At 46.2% G+C, this 20384-nt stretch overlaps 1 protein-coding gene across 7 annotated transcripts in view; it reads left to right on the top strand.

The window, feature by feature from the left end:
- The window catches only part of COL11A2 (collagen type XI alpha 2 chain), a 363078-nt gene that overhangs the window by 168910 nt on the left and 173784 nt on the right, over positions 1-20384 (top strand). For all 7 annotated transcript variants that reach the window (XM_078641597.1, XM_078641592.1, XM_078641591.1 and 4 more), the window contains 7 exons: positions 5576-5629; positions 9906-9950; positions 10428-10481; positions 10565-10609; positions 15848-15901; positions 17176-17220; positions 17313-17366. In XM_078641597.1, coding sequence (XP_078497723.1) covers positions 5576-5629; positions 9906-9950; positions 10428-10481; positions 10565-10609; positions 15848-15901; positions 17176-17220; positions 17313-17366 — 351 coding nt within the window. The remainder of the gene's footprint in view (positions 1-5575; positions 5630-9905; positions 9951-10427; positions 10482-10564; positions 10610-15847; positions 15902-17175; positions 17221-17312; positions 17367-20384) is intronic.

Raw genomic sequence — 20384 nt, 5'->3', positions numbered from 1 at the left:
GCTATCTCAATGTTGTTACTTGTATGTTGTATGTCGCTCCACGCTATCTCAATGTTATTACTTCTATGCTGTATGTCGCTCCATGCTATATCAATGTTATTCCTTCTATGTTTGTGTCATTCCATGTAATCTCCGTGTTCTTCCTTGTATGTTGTGGCACACATGGTTCTATGTTATCTAAATGATATGTTCTGTAAGGGGCACATGGTCGTATGCTATCTGAATGATATGCTCAGTATGCGATGAATAGTTCTCAGTTATCTGCATAATATTTTATGCACATCATGGATGGGTCTGTGTTATCTGAATGATATGTTCTGTATGGCACGCATGGGTCTGTGTTATCTGAATGATGTTCTGTATGGCACGCATGGGTCTGTGTTATCTGAATGATATGTTCTGTATGGCACGTATGGGTCTGTGTTATCTGAATGATATGTTCTGTATGGCACGCATGGGTCTGTGTTATCTGAATGATATGTTCTGTATGGCATGCATGGTTTTCTGTGTTATCTGAATGATATGTTCTGAATGGCACGCATGATTGTATGTTATCTGTATGATATGTTCCGTATGGCACGCATGGTTTTCTGTGTTATCTGAATGATATGTTCTGTATGGCACGCATGGGTCTGTGTTATCTGAATGATATGTTCTGTATGGCACGCATGGTTTTCTGTGTTATCTGAATGATATGTTCTGTATGGCACGCATGGGTCTGTGTTATCTGAATGATATGTTCTGTATGGCACGCATGGTTTTCTGTGTTATCTGAATGATATGTTCTGAATGGCACGCATGATTGTATGTTATCTGTTTGATATGTTCCGTATGGCACGCATGGTTTTCTGTGTTATCTGAATGATATGTTCTGTATGGCACGCATGGGTCTGTGTTATCTGAATGATATGTTCTGTATGGCACGCATGGTTTTCTGTGTTATCTGAATGATATGTTCTGTATGGCACGCATGGGTCTGTGTTATCTGAATGATATGTTCTGTATGGCACGCATGGGTCTGTGTTATCTGAATGATATGTTCTGTATGGCACGCATGGTTTTCTGTGTTATCTGAATGATATGTTCTGTTTGGCACGCATGGGTCTGTGTTATCTGAATGATATGTTCTGTATGGCACGCATGGGTCTGTGTTATCTGAATGATATGATCTGTTTGGCACGCATGGGTCTGTGTTATCTGAATGATATGTTCTGTATGGCACGCATGGTTTTCTGTGTTATCTGAATGATATGTTCTGTTTGGCACGCATGGGTCTGTGTTATCTGAATGATATGTTCTGAATGGCACGCATGGGTCTGTGTTATCTGAATCATATGTTCTGTATGGCACGTATGGGTCTGTGTTATCTGAATGATATGTTCTGTTTGGCACGCATGGGTCTGTGTTATCTGAATGATATGTTCTGTATGGCACGCATGGGTCTGTGTTATCTGAATGATATGTTCTGTATGGCACGTATGGGTCTGTGTTATCTGAATTATATGTTCTGTATGGCACGCATGGTTTTCTGTGTTATCTAAATGATATGTTCTGTTTGGCACGCATGGGTCTGTGTTATCTGAATGATATGTTCTGTTTGGCACGCATGGGTCTGTGTTATCTGAATGATATGTTCTGTATGGCACGCATGGGTCTGTGTTATCTGAATGATATGTTCTGTATGGCACGCATGGGTCTGTGTTATCTGAATGATATGTTCTGTTTGGCACGCATGGTTTTCTGTGTTATCTGAATGATATGTTCTGTATGGCACGCATGGGTCTGTGTTATCTGAATGATATGTTCTGTTTGGCACGCATGGGTCTGTGTTATCTGAATGATATGTTCTGTTTGGCACGCATGGGTCTGTGTTATCTGAATGATATGTTCTGTATGGCACGCATGGGTCTGTGTTATCTGAATGATATGTTCTGTATGGCACGCATGGGTCTGTGTTATCTGAATGATATGTTCTGTATGGCACGCATGGGTCTGTGTTATCTGAATGATATGTTCTGTTTGGCACGCATGGTTTTCTGTGTTATCTGAATGATATGTTCTGTATGGCACGCATGGGTCTGTGTTATCTGAATGATATGTTCTGTATGGCACGCATGGGTCTGTGTTATCTGAATGATATGTTCTGTATGGCACGCATGGGTCTGTGTTATCTGAATGATATGTTCTGTATGGCACACATGGGTCTGTGTTATCTGAATGATATGTTCTGTATGGCACGTATGGGTCTGTGTTATCTGAATGATATGTTCTGTATGGCACGCATGGTTTTCTGTGTTATCTGAATGATATGTTCTGTATGGCACGCATGGGTCTGTGTTATCTGAATGATATGTTCTGTATGGCACGCATGGGTCTGTGTTATCTGAATGATATGTTCTGTTTGGCACGCATGGGTCTGTGTTATCTGAATGATATGATCTGTTTGGCACGCATGGGTCTGTGTTATCTGAATGATATGTTCTGTATGGCACGCATGGGTCTGTGTTATCTGAATGATATGTTCTGTTTGGCACGTATGGGTCTGTGTTATCTGAATGATATGTTCTGTATGGCACGCATGGGTCTGTGTTATCTGAATGATATGTTCTGTATGGCACGTATGGGTCTGTGTTATCTGAATGATATGTTCTGTATGGCACGCATGGGTCTGTGTTATCTGAATGATATGTTCTGTATGGCACGCATGGTTTTCTGTGTTATCTGAATGATATGTTCTGTATGGCACGCATGGGTCTGTGTTATCTGAATGATATGTTCTGTATGGCACGTATGGGTCTGTGTTATCTGAATGATATGTTCTGTATGGCACGCATGGGTCTGTGTTATCTGAATGATATGTTCTGTATGGCACGTATGGGTCTGTGTTATCTGAATGATATGTTCTGTATGGCACGCATGGTTTTCTGTGTTATCTGAATGATATGTTCTGTTTGGCACGCATGGGTCTGTGTTATCTGAATGATATGTTCTGTATGGCACGCATGGGTCTGTGTTATCTGAATGATATGTTCTGTATGGCACGCATGGGTCTGTGTTATCTGAATGATATGTTCTGTATGGCACGCATGGGTCTGTGTTATCTGAATGATATGTTCTGTTTGGCACGCATGGTTTTCTGTGTTATCTGAATGATATGTTCTGTATGGCACGCATGGGTCTGTGTTATCTGAATGATATGTTCTGTATGGCACGCATGGGTCTGTGTTATCTGAATGATATGTTCTGTATGGCACGCATGGGTCTGTGTTATCTGAATGATATGTTCTGTATGGCACACATGGGTCTGTGTTATCTGAATGATATGTTCTGTATGGCACGTATGGGTCTGTGTTATCTGAATGATATGTTCTGTATGGCACGCATGGTTTTCTGTGTTATCTGAATGATATGTTCTGTATGGCACGCATGGGTCTGTGTTATCTGAATGATATGTTCTGTATGGCACGCATGGGTCTGTGTTATCTGAATGATATGTTCTGTTTGGCACGCATGGGTCTGTGTTATCTGAATGATATGATCTGTTTGGCACGCATGGGTCTGTGTTATCTGAATGATATGTTCTGTATGGCACGCATGGGTCTGTGTTATCTGAATGATATGTTCTGTTTGGCACGTATGGGTCTGTGTTATCTGAATGATATGTTCTGTATGGCACGCATGGGTCTGTGTTATCTGAATGATATGTTCTGTATGGCACGTATGGGTCTGTGTTATCTGAATGATATGTTCTGTATGGCACGCATGGGTCTGTGTTATCTGAATGATATGTTCTGTATGGCACGCATGGTTTTCTGTGTTATCTGAATGATATGTTCTGTATGGCACGCATGGGTCTGTGTTATCTGAATGATATGTTCTGTATGGCACGTATGGGTCTGTGTTATCTGAATGATATGTTCTGTATGGCACGCATGGGTCTGTGTTATCTGAATGATATGTTCTGTATGGCACGCATGGGTCTGTGTTATCTGAATGATATGTTCTGAATGGCACGCATGGGTCTGTGTTATCTGAATCATATGTTCTGTATGGCACGTATGGGTCTGTGTTATCTGAATGATATGTTCTGTATGGCACGCATGGGTCTGTGTTATCTGAATCATATGTTCTGTAAAGCATGCAGGTTTCAATGTAATCTGCATGATATTCTCTGTATGGCACGCATGGTTTCATGTTATTTGAATGATATGTTCTGAATGGTACGCATGATTGTATGTTATCTGTATGATATGTTCTGCATGGCGCGCATGGTTCCATGTTATTTGAATTATATGTTCTGTTTGGCACACATGATTCTGTGTCATCTGAAAGATATGTGTTTGGAATGCATGATCCTATGTTATTTGAATGATATGTTCTGTATGGCATGCATGTTTCTGTGTTATTTGATGTTGAATGATATGTTCTCCATGGCACACATGTGTCTGTGTTATCTGAATGGTATTTTCTGTGTATCATCTGTGCCACAGGCTAGGCATAGCAGTTGATTGGTTGCATTCTTGGGGGGCGGGGCTCCACGAGTGACACTGTGTTAGCAGCTACAGGTCGACGCCTCCTGGAGAATATGACCAATAAGCACCAGACGTGAAAGTCCCGGAAGCATCTAGTATCCTCTGGCCTGACCCCTTCCCCGGACCAGTGTCCATGGGAGTCCGCTCCACACTGGGCTGTGGGGGCCCCTCGCCCGCTCCCAGTACATGTCTCACTTGGTTCTCACATCTCAGACAGGGACCAGCCATATGCAAATCAGCCTGGATCCTGCTCCAATAGGAAGAGACCAGCTCCCTCCGCTGGGCCCCTCTGCTGGGAAGCCAAGCAGCCCCATGCAGGGTTGTAGGGCCTCGCCCGATGCCCGGGGTGCCCTTCACACTTAGGACATCTAAGTGGGAAAAACAAAACCCTGACCAGTGGATTGCGGCAGTTAAGGCCAGTTACTGGCAATTTAGCCTGCATTGCAGTCCATTGTTTTGTGTCACTGTGCCACTTGAGGCCTTGACCAGCCTTATGCAAATCTGCCTTGGCCCTGCTCCAGCAGGACCCAGTATAGTTTGAGCCTTTGTGTTTGTGAAGCACAAGAAAGGGAGAAGGGGGCAATGGGGCAAGTGTCGGTGGCACAACCGTGGTGTGGCGGAGCAGATGGATGCTGTCCTGTGGGCTGTGTGAGGTTCTTGCGTCTGAGTGCTGTTGTCGAGACTGCCTCTGCCTCTCTGCTATTCTGGTGTTATCTTCTGTCCTCTGGCTGGCTCTAGCCTCTGAATGCTGCGCTCTGTCTGTGCGTGGGTCACGTACTCTGTGTTATTCCAGGGGAACGTAACATAACGTAACAAAATATAACATTACAGTAACTTCCACCATAACATAACAATAACTTATTCCATAAACTAAGATGTGTGTTTGTCCTCCCTGAGGGTCCTTGGGGCTCAAGCACTGACCCCTCTGGGTGTTCATCCGTGCTGACCTCTTCTCTCCCTGGCCTCTCGTCACTTCCGGGATGCCCAGAGCTGCCCTGCGCGCTGCCCGCCATGCTAACCCCCCCTTCTCTCTCTCTTCCTAGGGTGAGACCGGCGCGCACGGACCCCCGGGCGGCCCCGGCGAGGACGGAGAGCGGGTGAGTCCCTCGCATCCATTCACTCTGAAAGAAAGGTCAAGGGTCATGTTTGAGGCACACACAAGGCCTCGTTAAAACTGAAAGTAAAGAGTTGAAGTGAGAGTGTGGCCGAGCGGGCCCTGGTCTGTGGTTACACGTGGTCTGTGCAGGGCGGACTCTAGGCGCTGTGGGCGCTCTCCGCGCTGGCCGCCTCCATCTCGTGTTCACGGGAGGGGTGTTTGGGATTGGAAGTGTTGTCTTGGGCGGGTTTGTCTCGTTGTTATCTTGACTCCTCTCAGCTGCAGTAGTTGCAGGCCCGGCCCCGCACCGTGTAAGGGCCCCGGTGGTAAGGTGGGGTCCCTGACACAGGACAGGGAACCAGGAGATGTACTGAGTGGTTGCTGGGGAGGGGGGCACACATCAGGATACTCCGTGTCTAGCGCTTAGGGTGCTTAAGCGCTAGTTAGAGTTCTATCACCGAGCACTGCCGTCGGCAGGAGGCCCCTGAGCGCTGGCAGACAGAGCAGAAACAGCAGCTGATGGGCAGAATGCAGAACAATGTCATCCATTCACCCCAGCACAGAGATCTGGGCCTAAATCCACATCTATACATTATACAATGACAATGATACATGTGTGTAAGCCAATGTGCTGGACGTGATACGTAAGACAGCGAGGGTTACACGATGTAGGGGTCACCTGCCCCTCAGCATTCACGCTGCTATATTAGAAGGGTTGCAATGTATGAACTGCGAGTAACAACAGGATCTCTGTGTTACAAGCAGTTTCCCACTTTAAAATAAAACTCTACCATCTCTGTGTCACGTGCTGTGATAGCAGGAGACATATTAACCCTCTGTGCTACTTTGATTCAAAACTGGGACTAGACAAAACACAGATCTCTCCAGCAGGTGTATTATCCTCCAGAGTTATCTTGCTATTATTATCATTCCCTGAGATTTACCAGGCACACACATATCTATGCAGCAGGCGCCTTAACCCCATGAGATATTTAAAACGCAGACCTTACAATCAATTAAGCAGAACAGATTCACTGCCAGGTTTCTGCTTGTTGCCAATTTCTGTGTGGCAGAGTTTTAAAAAGTAAACATAATTTTTGTATAAATTGAGCCCAGATTTTGCATTGTGTTGAGTCACTTTTCTGCACAACTGCAACACAGAATCTCATTTGTTAAACATTGTAATGCACTCAATTGTACCCATGATAGACCTGCTAAACATATGCGTGAGGTCTTAGGATCTGATGCCACTTCCTGTGAGGTCATGGGTTGTGATGCCACTTCCTGTCATGTCACATGCAATGTCATCAGTCATGATGTCGCTTGCATACTGCCTAATTTAGTTCGTCCCCTCACTTCTTTTTATGGACTTGTGCCCTTTTAGAGAGGGTCTGGTGTTCACTGTCAGGGAAGGAGGCATGGGTCAGAACAGAGACGGATACCTTTAGTGGAAAGGCCCCATACACTGGAGAAATGTTAGCATTTGGGGTACATTAATAGTTACTTGGAGCTGGGAGAGTGGCAGAGTGTTCAATATTTGATTTGCTGATGCCTCCTGAACAGCGTTATACCCGACGTCTCGTCCAGCTTTGTGGCAGTCGTGCATCTGGTGTTGGATTAAGGTCAGAGTGATCAGTAGCATCTGTTGGAAGATGAAAGTTCTCAGGTCTCGTGGAGACCAGAGAGCACATCTTCAAACTATCGTCACTGATTGATGGCTAGGAAGTGCCTATATACTGAAGGACATCACAATCTTTAGAGTTAGGATATGTAACTGACTTTGCCATCAAAGGGCCTCATTCACAAAGGTAAAGTTAGACCAAAAGTCTAACTTTACACCTGAAGTCAAAGGTTACACCTGAAGTCTAACTTTACACCTGAAGTCAAAGGTTACACCTGAAGTCTAAGTTTAGATCTAAAGTTTTTTTTAGACCAAAAGTCTAACTCTATTAGTAGTAACTTGCCTTTCTGAATACCGAGAAGTAGTAAAGTTAGACTTTAGGTCTGAACTTAGACTCCAGCTCTAAACTTGGGCTTCAGGTGTAAAGTTTAACTTCAGGTGTAAAGTTAGACTTTAGGTCTGAACTTAGACTCCAGCTCTAAACTTGGGCTTCAGGTGTAAAGTTTAACTTCAGGTGTAAAGTTAGACTTTAGGTTCTAAACTTAGAGTTCAGGTGTAAAGTTAGACTATTGGTCTAACTTTATCTTTATGAATCAGGCCCATAGATTATGTAAGTATGGACTGGAGAGTGGGATGCAACCATACCCTTTGTAGCTTCCTGACGTGAAAGCCAGGAAACTGTATTGAAGTAGAGTCAGGGGGTGTTTGCAGCACCACATTAAGAGGGTCTTATAAGAAGCTGCGTCAAAATTGAAGGGCATGTGTTTGCAACATGGAGGTTTTGGACAGCTCATGTTGTTCCACTGACCTTTGCTCATTGCCATATGAGAGACATTTTGGAAGACTTTGTAAACTTGATTAGTAACTGCTATGAGGCTGACCAAGTCTTGTGTTTCTTCGCCAGTGCTTTCAAATTGTTTTTAAATATTCTAAATTTTCTAATGCAATACTGAGTTAAATTGATGTACTACGAGAACAACTTTTTTTGCTTTTATTTGAGGATAACATGTTTTATGTAACTGGAGTAATAGTGTAAAGATATTAAGGCTGTTTAATAAAGGCTTTTGAGGAGGGTTGGCATGCATGGTTAGTGGTACATATCTGGAAGGATATGTGAGAGTGTCATCTTTATGAAGAGTTGGTATGTGCAAGGGCCTCTTGTCAATGGAAGGCTTTTGAGGTGATACTAAAGATAGAGGGTTGGGAAATATTGGAAGATGGTAGGACCTCGAGTGGTAGAAAGACTTCGGATACAACATTAAAGAAAGACGATTGGGAAGTCCTGGGAGGTGAAAGGACCTCGAGTGGTAGGAAGTCTTCAGATATAACATTAAAGAAAGATGATTGGAAAGCACTGGAAGGTGGAAGGACATTTAGGTGGTAGGAAGACTTTGGATACAACATTAAAGAGAGAGGGTTGGGAAGCACTGGGAGGTGGAAGGACCTCGAGTGGTAGGAAGACTTCGGATACAACATTAAAGAGAGAGGGTTGGGAAGCACTGGAAGGTGGAAGGACCTCGAGTGCTAGGAAGGCTTCGGATACAACATTAAAGAAAGAGGGTTGGGAAGCACTGGAAGGTGGAAGGACCTCGAGTGGTAGGAAGACTTCGGATACAACATTAAAGAAAGAGGGTTGGGAAGCACTGGGAGGTGGAAGGACCTCAAGTTGTTGGAAGTCTTCGTATACAACATTAAAGAAAGACGATTGGAAAGCACTGGAAAGTGGAAGGACCTCGAGTGGTAGGAAGACTTTGGATACAACATTAAAGAAAGACGATTGGGAAGCACTGGGAGGTGGAAGGACCTCGAGTGGTAGGAAGACTTTGGATACAACATTAAAGAAAGACGATTGGGAAGCACTGGGAGGTGGAAGGACCTCGAGTGGTAGGAAGACTTTGGATACAACATTAAAGAAAGATGAGTGGGAAGCACTGGGAGGTGGAAGGACCTTGGATGGTTGGAAGACTACTTTGGATATAACATTAAAGAGAGAGGTTTGGGAAGCACTGGAAGGACCGTGGGTGGTTGGAAGACTTTGTATGTAAACAAAAAGGGTGACTGTTGGGAAGTTGGACAATTGAAGGGCCTCATGCGCTAAGAATACTTTGGATGTAAGATTAGAGCAAGGGTTGGGAAGTACTAGAAGATGGAAGGACCTCCCTCAGCTGGTTAGAAGACTTTGGTGGAAAGATATAGAGGCAGGGCAGGAAGTGTTTAAACACTGGACTAAGTTGTGTCTTGTTAAGAGCAGACCTTGCCTTGTGCCGTGCTGTACAAGTGTTCCTATTCATCCACCCATTCACATTTAAGAAACGTGCTGGGAAGGCTAAGGGGCTTCAATGAAGAAGGTAATTATGTGTTTTATAACCATACTAGTCTGACTGTGTGGGATCAGAGTCATCATTCGGTCTGCTCTCTCAGTTTATTTTGACCTATATGAGCCCACAAAAAATAACATTGGGCCAAAGTCAAGGCGTGCTAGAAAATGGTCTCCTGAACAGCAGTCCTTTCACCCCTAGAAAGGTAGTTGTGAACCGGGCAGTGCGCCAAAGATTGAATTGGAGCGACGTAAGACTGGCTTGTTGATGTTGCTCTATAGCTGTTCGCTTCCTACCTCACTGGATGTAACCCTGGGTCTTTTTTTTTACCTTCCCAGGGAGACGATGGCGAAGTTGGACCCAGGGGGCTGCCTGGTGAGCCCGTAAGTTCTCTTCTGTTGTGCCTTCTTTTAGCACTGAAGGCCATCTGCAAAGTGCCTGTGAATTGATCAAAATGTTTCAGTCCACCATGTGGTATCAAATTGTTTACAGACTACATTAACTTTGCAAATCTATGCTGGCCCTCAAAGAGAAGGCTTCCATGCATTGTGCCAGGGGAGAATCTGTGCAGGTCACCTATGTAAAAGAAATGGGGGACCAGCTTACTTCATGTATTAAACATTGAGGGCTCCTGGCTCTATACAGCAAATATTTGTTACACTTTAACTCACTGAAGCTCACTGTTATTTACACCTTGAATGACAACGCATTAGTGTTTTCACCTTCACTGCCTGCACACTGTTATTTACACCTTGAATGACAAGGCACTAGTATTTTCACCTCTGACTGCACACTGTTATTTTTACCTTGAATAACCATGCACTAGTGTTCTCACTGCGCAACTCTTTTTTTTCTCCTAGGGTTCCAGAGGCCTGCTCGGACCCAAAGGTCCCCCTGGTATCCCCGGATCTCCTGTGAGTGCCCAGGCTGGTGTTTTTTTGTTTTCTTAATTTCACCTGTACTTTGCCATTGACTCTCTTCCTCTGTCCTTCCTCAGGGTGTTCGTGGTATGGACGGTCCCCACGGGCCCAAAGGAAACCTGGTAAGTGTTTGATATGTACTGCTGTATGCAGCGCTGCGCCCTTGAGATCACATACCTTGTGCAGCACTGTCTCCTTGACATCATACGAGATCTCCAGCATTCACTCCTTCAGGTCACTAGCCATGTGTAACACTGTCCTCTTGACGTCACGCCTTTTGCAGCACTTGCTCCTTCAGGTCATCTACCATGTATAGTGCTGTTCCCTTGACAACACACGCCACGTGCAGTACTCGCTCCTTCAAATCATCTGCCATGTGCAGCGCTGTCCGCTTGACATCACACGCCATGTTCAGTACTAAATATGCGCAAATACACTAATTTAGAAGCATTTCATTCCTAACAATCAAAACTTCATGATGTAGGAAAGGAGTAAGTTCAGCAATAGTAAATCAAATGAATCAACTTTTCCCTCAAATCTTGAATGGCATCCGAGTGAATAGCATCTTTGACTTAATGATCCCACTTCACAAAGGTAAAAAAGATAGTAGCTTTCACTTTCAGCATTCATGTGATATCTATTGTACCCCCTTCAGAATTATCAAAAGAAATACTCCCCTATGCACCCATTCCTATCAAGAGAATGAAGTGCGTTCACAAACTACTCTAAATCTAAAAACCAATTGCACAATACAGTGTAATATTATCCAGAAAAGTGTGCTAACAATTGCTCTCTTCAAAGGTTAAAATGTGCAAAATTCCAGAGATTGCAGTGATAAAGAGATGAAAGAACAGAAAAATGTCAACTATAACACTTTAAACACTACCATTTAGTTACTAAATGTCTCTTACAGTACTAAGGGAATTTCTCCTTGCCACATACAGGTGTAACAAGGTAACCAGCACAGTGCCGATCACGAAAGGAATGCCGGTGCCGAGCTAAAATGGCGGCCACTTTATATATGTCAGCATCAACAAATTGGAACTTAGCACGTGTACTATAGTGTCCTACGTCTCTATGGTAGGAAAAAGGCTTAATGTTTTTTTCAAACACATCGTTACATGTTAAAAAAGATGCCATTTCTAAACATTCCCATCCCTCTCAAAACAGTGTGCAGATACCACACAGTAAAACTGAGTTTCAAAAATAAATACAAGAAAAATTATTGAATTGGAAGCAACAGTAACTGAATATGTCTGTCTTGTATATGAAAAACAAAAAATAAAGATCAAGAATCCCACCCTGGTAGGATGGATTCCCGGAGATACTCCTAATTCATTATGCTACGAGATCATGGTAACAGTATCCATCTCAAAGTTACTAACTCCTACATGACAACATAAGCAAGCTCTAATCCTACATAATATCAACCTAAAGAAGATATTATGTACACCAATGAAAAAAAGTTTCAGAAGAAGAAACTACATTTCTACAAAACAGGAACGGACAAACAGAGTATCAACCCCTTAATGCCCTCCCAATCAATAGCTGTTGGCGAACCCTGGTCCCTTAAAGCCAGTACACAATTAAAATACCGCTACTCTATAGTGCAGGACGCTTCTCTCACTTTCACAGATGTATGAGTTTCCATGTACAGTTAAGATTTGAATTGTGAGGTGTGATTTAAAAAGACCAAACTCATCGGAGAAAAACACATCATTTCTCATTTGTATTAATCCCATTATTTTACAGTTCGCAATCTATCCCAAAACATTCACCTGCTTGCATATATAGGTAATTAGATAAATAATTAATGAAGAATTGCAATTCAAGAAGTCTCTTAAGTTATACTTCTTATTGTTAACAAAATCCTCAAATGACAATGCTTTTCCTGGAGTGAAATCACAACAAATGTAATGACCGCATTTATGAAAACCTTTTTCCTAAATCAACCACTGTTTTCAAGAATCTTTACTTTTAACATTCATAGTGTCACTTGGGCTGGAAACATCTTTACGGATCCGTCCCCTTTTTTAGACAATACTCAGTTTTACACTCACAAATAGAGTTTAATGCACATCCCTTTTCAATAGATGCCAATGGCTCCTAATGATCAAATAGACTCCTCTGTTCTCATTAGTGTACCTCATATTCAATCTTACCCTCTACTGAAGATCCTTTTTCATGTGATTGTCACTCTTCTTTCTGTTTTGCAAAGGTAAACCTCTTTTTGTCACATACACTCTTTGAACTGCTCTATCTAGAATCCCAGATGGGTCACCTTTTTAAAAATTGTTCTTTCATATGTTCAATCTCCCTCTGATAATCTTTGTCTGTACTACAAAATCTTCTAGTTCGTACCATCTGGCCAAAAATAAAGTTATTCATTTGATATATGAGATGTAGGGATGTGGAATGTAGAGTACTATTCATTGCTATCTCTTTTCTTTACATTTTACTTCATAGTTTTCCAGTCTACAAAATCTATACTATCCATGCTAAATGTTAAACTCAGTTCAACACTGACATCATAATCATTCAGTGTTGTATGAAACAGTTGAAGATTTTCAACAGGACCCTTCCAAATAAGAAACATGTTGTCAGTTGAACAACACCATAACACTGTACTTTTTTCAAATTCCTGTAATTCCTGTCTCCCCATCCATTGTTTCTCAGATAGTCCCATAATCAAATTTGCATTGGAGAGAGCAAAACGAGAACCCATAGCAGTACCTCTAACCTGCTCATACAATCATTACTGCTATAAGAAAAAGTTATTATTAAAAACAATCTAAGCTAATTCTCCCAGCATTCCATTATGTCATAAATAAATAGCTCACTTGGTCTTTCTAAAAATCCTCATTGCTTCCAAACCTTTCTCATCAGTTATACAAGTATTTGCCTTGATATAAACAGTTTTCCATGGTCTATCATAAATTGTCTGCCGGAAATCACCAGTGTCTCTAATGAAGGAGGGCAGGTCAGAAACTAAAGGTTGGAGAAAGATATCAATATACTTAGATAAGTGTTCTGTGAGGAGTCCCATCCCAGCTATTATGGGTCTGAAAGGTGGTGGTATTGATCCCTTATGTACTTTGGGCAAAAAGTAGATATTAGGGATCTGTGGTTTCGCCAAATTCAGATACCTGAATTCATCATTCTAAATCACTCCCTGTTCATACTCTTTTCAACAGGCCAGTCATTTTCTTTTTTTGCTTCATGATAGCAGTCTCTCCCTATCTCTGCATAGTGATCTTTGTCTCAAAGTTGTCTGAGGGTTTCTGTAAAGTAATTATTGTAGTTTGAAGCTACATTGCCCCCTTTATCAGCTTTACGTATAATGATACGCTTATCTTTCTGTAAAGCTACTGGAGCCTCCTGCCCTTTTTTTAGATCGATTCTCATAGCTTCCTTAAGTATTGATCTTTTGAACATCCTCTAAAACACACTGTTGGAAAATATCAATACTGTTCCGACATGGACGTTTAGGAACAAATACACATTTCAGTCTGAGCCCAGTTTCTTTGGTTTTCAAAACATCTATATTCAAATCAGATGCTACATCCAATATATCAGTGGTACTGCTTTAATGTGAAGACATTAGCATCTAAATATCTGAAAGGTCTTTAACCGTAGTGACATTGCATATAATCTTTTATACCCTCCTGCGGGGGAGAAATTTCAAAAAACGTTTTGAGTATATTTTTTGATGAATTTATATAAATCAATTTTAAAATCAAACAAGTTAAATTGAAATGGTGCGCAAAACGTCAAACCTTTATTTTTGAAGATTAAGTTCTGATTGAGGAAGTGGCCAATCTGACAAGTTCAAAACTATGTTCACAGAATTTTCTTTTCTTCTCTCATTTGAGGAAGAGTCCTCACACCTACTCTTCCAATTTCTCATTTCTGATTTTTCCTTCCTCATCTCCTAATTTGCTTCCCCCTTTGGTTTCTTGTTCCCTAAAGCTGTAATTCATTTGTTCATATCTCATTCCTTTCAAATCTTCTAAAAAATACTACTTGCTTAAGGAAGAATTAGAACCACTCATGTCTTCATTCTCCACACCACTTCCACCGCTTCCTGATCTAGTTTCTGACCGCTCTCTTCTAATTGAAGCACTCGATTTGAGTATTTCACAGAATCACATTTCCTTGCATAAGTTTACTTCCTTCCGTACCTATAATCCCTTTGGGGTCTCTGATGAGGTTAGATCATTTCCTATTCTTTTGGTCATCCTGATATTTATCATGAATAATATTCAGAATATTATAATTTTTCTTAGCCACATCATCCAAATGTAAGTCATCAGTTTCTTTTTTCACATCATTAATCTCAATCTATAATTTGTCCGTTTGTTCCCTAGCTTGTGCAGCCAGTAATCTTGTAAATTCAAATGATGCATTCTCCAATGTATTTTCCCACTTCTCTGCAGTTTGCTATGTAAAGTTTTTTCATTCACACAGTCCGTTCATCTATTTAATCACTGAAATGGCCAACATATGTTTAGCAATGTCTATCGCTTCTTCAGGGCCTGATACGGGTTCCAGAAAGTCGCGCTACAAAAAAAGCACTAAAAAAATCAATGATCCATTCCATTATCAAGTCTCCAAGAGCTCATGCACCATGTGCAGCGCTGTCTTCTTGAGGTCACCTGCAGCTCTTTCACAGTGTAATTAAATGCATGTGCAGCGCTGAGTCCTTGAGGTCCCGCAGCAGTGCCTGTCAGTGGTATAGACCATCAGTGTGAATGCCCTCCAGCAGTGTGAGTTTTCTCAGCAGTGCCTGTCAGTGGTATAGACCATCAGTGTGAATGCCCTCCAGCAGTGTGAGTTTCCTCAGCAGTGCCTGTCAGTGGTATAGACCATCAGTGTGAATGCCCTCCAGCAGTGTGAGTTTCCTCAGCAGTGCCTGTCAGTGGTACAGTCCCTCAGTGTGAATGCCTTCCAGCAGTGTGAGTTTCCCACAGCAGTGCCTGTTAGTAGTTTAGACCCTCAGTGTGAATGCCTTCCAGCAGTGTGAGTTTCCCACAGCAGTGCCTGTTAGTAGTTTAGACCCTCAGTGTGAATGCCCTCCAGCAGTGTGACCTCCCCCAGCAGTGTGAACTCCCTCCAGCAGTGTGACCTCCCCCAGCAGTGTGAACTCCCTCCAGCAGTGGGAACTTCCCCTAGCAGTGTGAGTTCCCCCTGTAGTGCCTGTCAGTGCTATACTACAACAGCAGTGTGAATGCCTCTGAGCTGCACCCCTATGTTGTAAGCTCCCTCTGCCAGTGCCTCTCATAGCTCCACGAACCCCGCAGAGAGCTACCTTTCAGTATCATACTATCTGCTATAACTTTGGGTTTGTTTTATTTTCTAAGGGTCCCCAGGGAGAGCCAGGACCACCAGGGCAGCAAGGAACCCCAGGAACCCAGGTGAGTTGGAAGCAGCAGTCTGATGACAGCCATGTGAAGGGAAGGCAGAGGGAGGAGCCATGTGAAGGGCAGGCAGAGGGAGGAGCCATGTGAAGGGCAGGCAGAGGGGAGGAGCCATGTGAAGGGCAGGCAGATGGAGGAGCCATGTGAAGGGCAGGCAGAGGGAGGAGCCATGTGAAGGGCAGGCAGAGGAGAGGAGCCATGTGAAGGGCAGGCAGAGGGGAGGAGCCATGTGATGGACAGTAATGGGGGGAGCCATATAATGGGTAGTCCGAGGGGAGTGGCCATGTGATAGGCAGTAAGAGGGTGGAGTCATGTGAAGGGCAGTGAGAGGGGTGGAGTAAGGTGATGAGTAGTGAAAGGGGTGGAGTAATGAGTTGGGCAGTGAAAGGGGTAGAGTCATGTGATGGGCAGTCAGAGGGGTAGAACCATCCGGTGGGCAGTCAGGTGGGAGGAGCCATCTGATGGGCATTCAGAGGGGTGGAGCCATGGGATGGGCAGTGAGGGGGTGGAGTAATGTGAAGGGCAGTCAGAGGGGTGGAGCCATGTGAAGGGCGGTCAGAGGGATGGAGTCATCTGATGGGCAGTCAGAGGGGTGGAGTCATGAGTTGGGCAGTGAAAGGGGAGGAGCCATGTGATGGGCAGTCAGAGGGGTGGAGACGTGATGGCCTGTCAGAAGGGAGGAGCCATGTGATAGGCAGTCCGAGGGGTGGAGTCATGTGATGGGCAGTCAGAGGGGTGGAGTCATCTGATGGGCAGTCAGAGGGGTAGAGCCATGTGAAGGGCGGTCAGAGGGGTGAAGTCATCTGATGGGCAGTCAGAGGGGTGGAGTCATGTAAAGAGCAGTCAGAGGGGTGGAGTCATGAGTTGGGCAGTGAAAGGGGTGGAGCCATGTGATGGCCAGTCAGAGGGGTGGAGTCGTGTGAGGGCTGCCAGCAGTGGGAAGAGAGGCGCCATGCGAGGCCAGTGAAAGGTCAGCGATTCTTTGATGGACAGAAGGGCCTCCACCTGAGGCCTACAGTGGTGCCCCCGCGGCCTTCAGTGAAGAAAGGTGGTTGCTTGTAGGACGTGGCTGTCACTGTGGATATTTTAGACAGGTTTTCTTAGATCCACACATGTCCCAGACACACCATCGTAATCTGGCTTTCCCTTGTGTGCCTGTGTCTGTCTGTGCCAGGGGCCTCTCTTGACAGCCCCTCTCTGGCTCTGTGGAGGCCCCTGCTCCCAGCCTCTCCACCCTCACTATGCCTCACCAGCCTCTTTTTGTGTTGCAGGGTTTATCTGGTCCTCAGGGTGCAATGGGCCCCCCAGGAGAGAAGGTGAGTATCAGATTCGACTGCACTGAAAGGATGCCATGTGCCACTGCCACCCCCAGGGGCAAGGCTGACCACTCTCTGCTTTCCCTCCACAGGGCCCCCATGGGAAACCTGGACTCCCGGGCATGCCTGGAGCGGACGGACCTCCTGTGAGTAAAGACTTCATGCAGAGAGTACCTTGAGCCCTCACAGAGTCCTGTGAGCCCTGTGCATTCACATGCCCCCAGTGACATCACATGCCCCCTGTGACATCACATGCCCCCAGTGACATCACCTGCCACCAGTGACATCACCTGCCCCCAGTGACATCACATGCCCCCTGCGACATCACCTGCCCCCAGTGACATCACATGCCACCAGTGACATCACATGCCCCCAGTGACATCACATGCCCCCTGCGACATCCCATGCCCCCTGTGACATCACATGCCCCCTGTGAAATCACATGCCCCCAGTGACATCACATGCCCCCTGCGACATCACGTGCCCCCTGCGACATCACGTGCCCCCTGCGACATCACCTGCCCCCAGTGACATCACATGCCCCCTGTGACATCACCTGCCCACAGTGCTCTTCTGCCCCCTGCACCCTCTCTACCTTCATGTGTTCCTGTGAGCCCTGTGCCTTCACGTGCCCCCACATGCCCCCAGTGACATCACATGCCCCCAGTGACATCACATGCCCCCAGTGACATCACATGCCCCCTGCAACATCACATGCCCCCTGTGACATCACATACCCCCAGTGACATCACGTGCCCCCTGCGACATCACCTGCCACCAGTGACATCACATGCCCCCTGCGACATCACCTGCCCCCAGTGACATCACCTGCCCCCAGTGACATCACATGCCCCCTGCGACATCACATGCCCACAGTGACATCACATGCCCCCAGTGACATCACATGCCCCCAGTGACATCACGTGCCCCCTGCGACATCACATGCCCCCTGTGACATCACATGCCCCCTGTGAAATCACATGCCCCCTGCGACATCACATGCCCCCTGCAACATCACATGCCCCCTGCGACATCACATGCCCACAGTGACATCACATGCCCCCAGTGACATCACGTGCCCCCTGCGACATCACATGCCCCCAGTGACATCACATGCCCCAGTGCCATCACATGCCCCCAGTGACATCACATGCCCCAGTGCCATCACAGGCCCCCTGCAACATCACCTGCCACCAGTGACATCACATGCCCCCTGTGACATCACCTGTCCCAGTGACATCACATGCCCCCAGTGACATCACATGCCCCCTGCGACATCACCTGCCCACAGTGACATCACATGCCCCCTGCAACATCACCTGCCCCCAGTGACATCACATGCCCACAGTGACATCACATGCCCCCTGCGACATCACATACCCCCAGTGACATCACATGCCCCCTGCGACATCACATGCCCCCAGTGACATCACATGCCCCCAGTGACATCACATGCCCACAGTGACATCACATGCCCCCAGTGACATCACGTGCCCCCTGCGACATCACCTGCCACCAGTGACATCACATGCCCCCTGTGACATCACCTGTCCCAGTGACATCACATGCCCACAGTGACATCACATGCCCCCTGCGACATCACCTGCCCACAGTGACATCACATGCCCCCTGCAACATCACCTGCCCCCAGTGACATCACATGCCCCCTGCGACATCACATGCCCACAGTGACATCACATGCCCACAGTGACATCACATGCCCCCTGCAGCATCACATGCCCCCAGTGACATCACATGCCCCCAGTGACATCTCATGCCCCCAGTGACATCACATGCCCACAGTGACATCACATGCCCCCTGCAACATCACATGCCCCCAGTGACATCACATGCCCACAGTGACATCACATGCCCCCAGTGACATCACATGCCCCAGTGACATCACATGCCCCCTGTGACATCACATGCCCCCTGCAACATCACATGCCCCCAGTGACATCACATGCCCCCAGTGACATCACATGCCCACAGTGACATCACATGCCCCCTGCAACATCACATGCCCCCAGTGACATCACATGCCCCCAGTGACATCACGTGCCCCCTGCGACATCACATGCCACCAGTGACATCACATGCCCCCTGTGACATCACCTGCCACCAGTGACATCACCTGCCCCCAGTGACATCACATGCCCCCTGCGACATCACGTGCCCCCTGCGACATCACGTGCCCCCTGCGACATCACCTGCCCCCAGTGACATCACATGCCCCCTGTGACATCACCTGCCCCCAGTGCTCTTCTGCCCCCTGCACCCTCTGTACCTTCACGTGTTCCTGTGAGCCCTGTGCCTTCACGTGCCCCCACATGCCCCCAGTGACATCACATGCCCCCTGCAACATCACATGCCCCCAGTGACATCACATGCCCCCTGCAACATCACATGCCCCCAGTGACATCACATACTCCCAGTGACACCACATGCCCCCTGCAACATCACATGCCCCCTGCAACATCACATGCCCCCAGTGACATCACATGCCCCCAGTGACATCACGTGCCCCCTGCGACATCACCTGCCACCAGTGACATCACATGCCCCCTGTGACATCACCTGTCCCAGTGACATCACATGCCCACAGTGACATCACATGCCCCCAGTGACATCACATGCCCCCAGTGACATCACGTGCCCCCTGCGACATCACATGCCCCCTGTGACATCACATGCCCCCTGCAACATCACATGCCCCAGTGACATCACATGCCCCCAGTGACATCACATGCCCCCTGCAACATCACATGCCCCCAGTGACATCACATGCCCCCTGTGACATCACCTGCCCACAGGGATCTCACCTGCCCCCAGTGCTCTTCTGCCCCCTGTACCCTCTCTACCTTCATGTGTTCCTGTGAGCCCTGTGCCTTCACGTGCCCCCACATGCCCCCAGTGACATCACATGCCCCCAGTGACATCACATGCCCCCAGTGACATCACATGCCCCCTGCAACATCACATGCCCCCAGTGACATCACATGCCCCCTGTGACATCACCTGCCCACAGGGATCTCACCTGCCCCCAGTGCTCTTCTGCCCCCTGCACCCTCTCTACCTTCATGTGTTCCTGTGAGCCCTGTGCCTTCACGTGCCCCCACATGCCCCCAGTGACATCACATGCCCCCTGTGACATCACATACCCC

This window comes from Lissotriton helveticus, chromosome 5_1, assembly GCF_964261635.1.
Source record: "Lissotriton helveticus chromosome 5_1, aLisHel1.1, whole genome shotgun sequence".
NCBI lineage: Eukaryota > Metazoa > Chordata > Amphibia > Caudata > Salamandridae > Lissotriton > Lissotriton helveticus.
The sequence above is the reverse complement of the archived record's forward strand: the minus strand, read 5'-3'. Positions and strand labels throughout refer to the sequence as shown.